The sequence below is a fragment of the Trachurus japonicus genome, chromosome 14 (assembly GCF_045865225.1).
Source record: "Trachurus japonicus isolate A0001 chromosome 14, Traja_1.0".
NCBI classification, from domain to species: domain Eukaryota; kingdom Metazoa; phylum Chordata; class Actinopteri; order Carangiformes; family Carangidae; genus Trachurus; species Trachurus japonicus.
Window position 1 is genome coordinate 21,504,249 of NC_140920.1, and position 4,029 is coordinate 21,508,277.

The 4,029-nt window shown below is 46.8% G+C and overlaps 1 protein-coding gene across 1 annotated transcript; it reads left to right on the top strand.

Moving 5' to 3' along the window:
- The first annotated feature begins 429 nt into the window (after positions 1-429).
- Positions 430-3,171, top strand: pou4f4 (POU class 4 homeobox 4). The gene is made up of 2 exons (XM_085798333.1): positions 430-804; positions 1,999-3,171. Exons 1-2 carry the CDS (start codon positions 685-687, stop codon positions 2,923-2,925), a joined length of 1,047 nt encoding a protein of 348 aa, XP_085654459.1. The 5' UTR covers positions 430-684; the 3' UTR covers positions 2,926-3,171.
- The last annotated feature ends 858 nt before the right edge of the window (positions 3,172-4,029 follow it).

The following is a 4,029-nucleotide window of genomic DNA, read 5'->3' on the forward strand; positions in this document are numbered from 1 at the left end:
ATTTTAGGGAAATAATAGTTAAGCAGCATTTAGATAATTACAGGAGTAAAACAAAGAAGGATGTGTCTGTGTCAGATTCTCAATGATACAGATTTATTAAGATTATTTTAATATCAAGCTCTTTCATTTCTTTTTCTGCTGCTGCTGCTGCTGCTGCTGCTGTTGTTGTGGGTTCTTGGTGAATTTCATGCTGCAGGTGTAAGTAGTTTAGTTTTTTTTTGTTTTTTAACAGTGCAGCCAGACAGCATCCTCCTTCTTCGTTGCTCTTTTACAGTGAGCCCAGGCACGCTTAGGGGCGTGACCACAGAAGGCTCTCTCCATGTGATTGGAGGAGGCGTCCAGATGGATGGAGGGTGAATCCACCAATAGGGATGAGCCTGCGCGGCAGTGGCTCCAATATAGGCGCTGGAGGCAAGGAGCATCTTTATCATAGGAGTCATTTACAGGCGAAGAGGAGGCAGGAGAACCGCAGGAGCGCAGGAGTTACCTCTCCACTTCTTCTCCTTCTTGTGTTTTTTTTTTAAGACCCGACGCCACCTGCGACCTCGACTTTTCATCCAAAAACCTTCTGCGCGTGGCAGGTTTTTGTTGCCGTTTCCTCTCTGAGGCGTTTCTCTGTAGAAAACCACCAACACGGAGCCGAACGACGCAGGCGGAAAACAACCAACCCTAACTTCTGCAATCATGATGTCGATGAACAGCAAGCAGCCTTTCAGTATGCACCCCATGCTGCACGAGCCCAAATACACTCCTCTGCACTCCAGCTCGGAGGCCATCCGCAGGGCCTGTCTGCCAACACCGTCGGTGAGTCCAACAGAATCATTCAGCGCCTGTCGCTTCCCAGACGAAAAAAAAAAAACTTCCACAACTTCACATTTCTGGAAACAGTGCAGGGAAAATTACACCGGATTTAGACTCTTAACTTGGTTTTATTAGATCATTCTCACAACTTTTACAAAGACGAGCCTGGATATGATGAGAAGTTAAATCGCAGCTATTGCGTACAGGCGCACAGGAATAATCGACTTTTAACTGAAAGAGATTTATTATATTCTAGTTATTAAAATCGTATGATTCAAACAGTACATTTCTGGATACACGTGAAAATAAAACGGTGTAACTCTTAAAATGACACAGTGTTTAAAAAGAGACCAATCAGCACAGAACACAAAACCCTCTGACTTGGATAACCAGCTGCTCGTTAAGACGCTCAAATTTTCTCTTTGAGAATAAAAAAAACGCTCATGTATTCAGACAAGTGTGTGTGATGCTGTAAAATAAATAGTGAAGGAAGATAAAATATGGAGGAGGAGGAGGAAGAGGAGGAGTAGAGGCGGGCTGTGGACTCTCTGAGCGCGTGTTATCTCATATTGTCCCATTCATATTCAAAACTCACATTCGTCTCATTTCATTGTCCGCAGAAATTATTCAAGAGATCGTAAATATTAATTTTAAATGAATATCCATCCGCGCCGACACACTTTCTCAGACGTTGGACAGAGGCAGAAATGTCCAAGTGGTGCTGGATTAAACAGTTTCAAATGTGGAAGAGAGTTAAGTTTATTTCAAATTTTCTTAAAATAAAAGCACAATTGTGGCCTGCGTCTTGAAGCTGCAAAAAACATGTTTATCTGCTGAACGCATGCAGATGTAACCTGAAAATGTTTCTGATTTATATTCCAGTTTTTAAAAGTTTGACTGATGGTCCAACTTCCACACTTGGACTTTTGAACATGATGCAAAATAATACAACACAATGACACAACTTGGTGACAGATATGAATAACTCGACACAAATTCAATTTTAGTGAGAGAAACTCCAATACATTTCAGGAAATAAAAATTATTCGTTCTTGAGGATGATTATGTTAAACTGGAGGTTTGCGCGTAATGAAAAATTAATTGGTTGATTTGGTGATTGGTGATTACATAAAAGTCAGTGGATCGATTGCTGTCAGATTTCCGCCTCTAACCGGCCTGACTCTGCTCCTCTCGCAGCTCCAGGGCAACATCTTCGCCGGCTTCGATGAGACGCTGCTGCAGAGAGCCGAGGCTCTGGCCGCCGTGGACATCGTGGCCCAGAAGAGCCACCCGTTCAAACCGGACGCCACCTACCACACCATGACCACCATGACCAGCATGACCTGCACCCCCACCTCCTCCTCCGCGCACCTGCACCACCCGTCCGTGCTGACCTCGCACCACCACCCGGGCCACCACCAGCCGTCTCAGGGTCTGGAGGGAGACCTGCTGGACCACCTCACCCCCGGCATCTCCCTGGGGGGCATGCCCGGCTCGGACGTCTGCTCCACGGCCTCGCACACGGCTCACGCCCACATGTCAGCCATCAACCACATGCAGCACCACCACCACCACCCACAGTCCATGAACATGCACCCGCACGCGCTGGGCTCCCACGGCTCCTTAGGGGTCACCGGCGGGGAGGCGGAGCCGGATCCCCGGGAACTGGAGTCGTTCGCCGAGAGGTTCAAACAGAGGCGGATCAAACTCGGAGTGACCCAGGCGGACGTGGGCGCGGCCCTGGCCAACCTTAAGATCCCCGGGGTCGGGTGTCTGAGCCAGAGTACCATCTGCAGGTTCGAGTCCCTGACCCTGTCGCACAACAACATGGTGGCCCTGAAGCCGATCCTGGAGGCCTGGCTGGAGGAGGCGGAGCGCGCGCAGAGGGAGAAGATGTCCAAGCCGGAGATCTTCAACGGCGGCGACAAGAAGAGGAAACGCACGTCCATCGCGGCGCCGGAGAAACGCTCCCTGGAGGCGTATTTCGCCGTGCAGCCGAGGCCCTCGTCGGAGAAGATCGCCGCCATCGCCGAGAAATTGGACCTGAAAAAGAACGTGGTCCGGGTTTGGTTTTGCAATCAGAGGCAAAAGCAGAAACGGATGAAGTTTTCTGCGACGCACTAAGACCAGCGGGGAGGGAGGGAGGGGGGAGCAGCGGCTCTCTGCCCCGTTCACACAAAGACAAATCAGAGAAAAGCTGCTGCTACACACTGTCAGAAAATAAAGGTACACCGTTGTGCCTTTTGTTACTGGGGCCCCCCACAGTCAGGGGCCCAAAGGTGCGCACTTAGAAAAAAAGAATCCATTTTAACAAGTCATTTAATCTCTTATCGAGTCTTATTCCTCATGTAAAAGTTTCTGCATCCAACACTTCAGATTCTGCATCATCTCATTGGCTGAATTATAGTTCTAGATGAGGGACTAAATGTCTTGTTAAGAGTCGTTGCAGTGTTGTCCACCTTGTAAAGGAGCAGCAATCACAGCCGTTCTTTTTTTTTTTTGCACCAGTGCCTGATTCCAGTTGTGGAAACGATCATTTCACATAAAGTATTCGAAACACAGGCCGCCAGTTTGTTGTTTTGTTTTGTTTCTTTTGCTTGTGAAGCAGATGCAAAAAAAAAAAAAAAAAACCTTCCTCTGGGGGTGTTTCACTTGTATTGTAGAGACACTGATGTGGGACACCTGACGACCATCACTCAGTATAAACCGGAACTCTTTATTTTTGGTCATCATTATTATGATTTTAAACTGTGTTGGGAAGGTTCAGCCTCACAGAAAACTCAAAAGAACTGGATTCAACGGTGTACCTTTTTTTTTTTTTGTTCTGACAGTGAAGACCAGAAGCACCGGGACTGGGAGAAAGACTGAGACCCTGTTAAAAAAAAATGAAAAACTCTCTCTGTGCTTCTCCACAGTGTAGGGCCCGTGATCTCTGAGGGGAGACGGTGGTCTCCATAGAGGAGTGCCCAGTCCCATTCATTCATATGGCAATTATTGTACAAAAAATAAGAATAATACTGACGGGAATCGAGGAATAATTGTTATCCTCTTTAGTTGGAATAGCTTTTTTATATTTATCATTGTACATATTTGTGAATACGTTGCACCTCCGTGTGTGGAAAAAGCTCATTGAAATGTATTGAATTCTCGCTGTCTTTCCTCCCAGGTGTTTGTTTCTGTAGGGAACTGGATGTTTTTTGTTTTGTTTTTGTTTGTTTGTTTGTCTAT

Excerpts from the sequence above, each read along its gene's own strand:
- pou4f4 (XM_085798333.1), top strand. The coding sequence starts at position 685 with ATGATGTCGATGAACAGCAAGCAGCCTTTCAGTATGCACCCCATGCTG. Across the intron at positions 805-1,998 it reads CCTGTCTGCCAACACCGTCG|CTCCAGGGCAACATCTTCGC; the intron begins GTGAGTCCAACA and ends CTCCTCTCGCAG.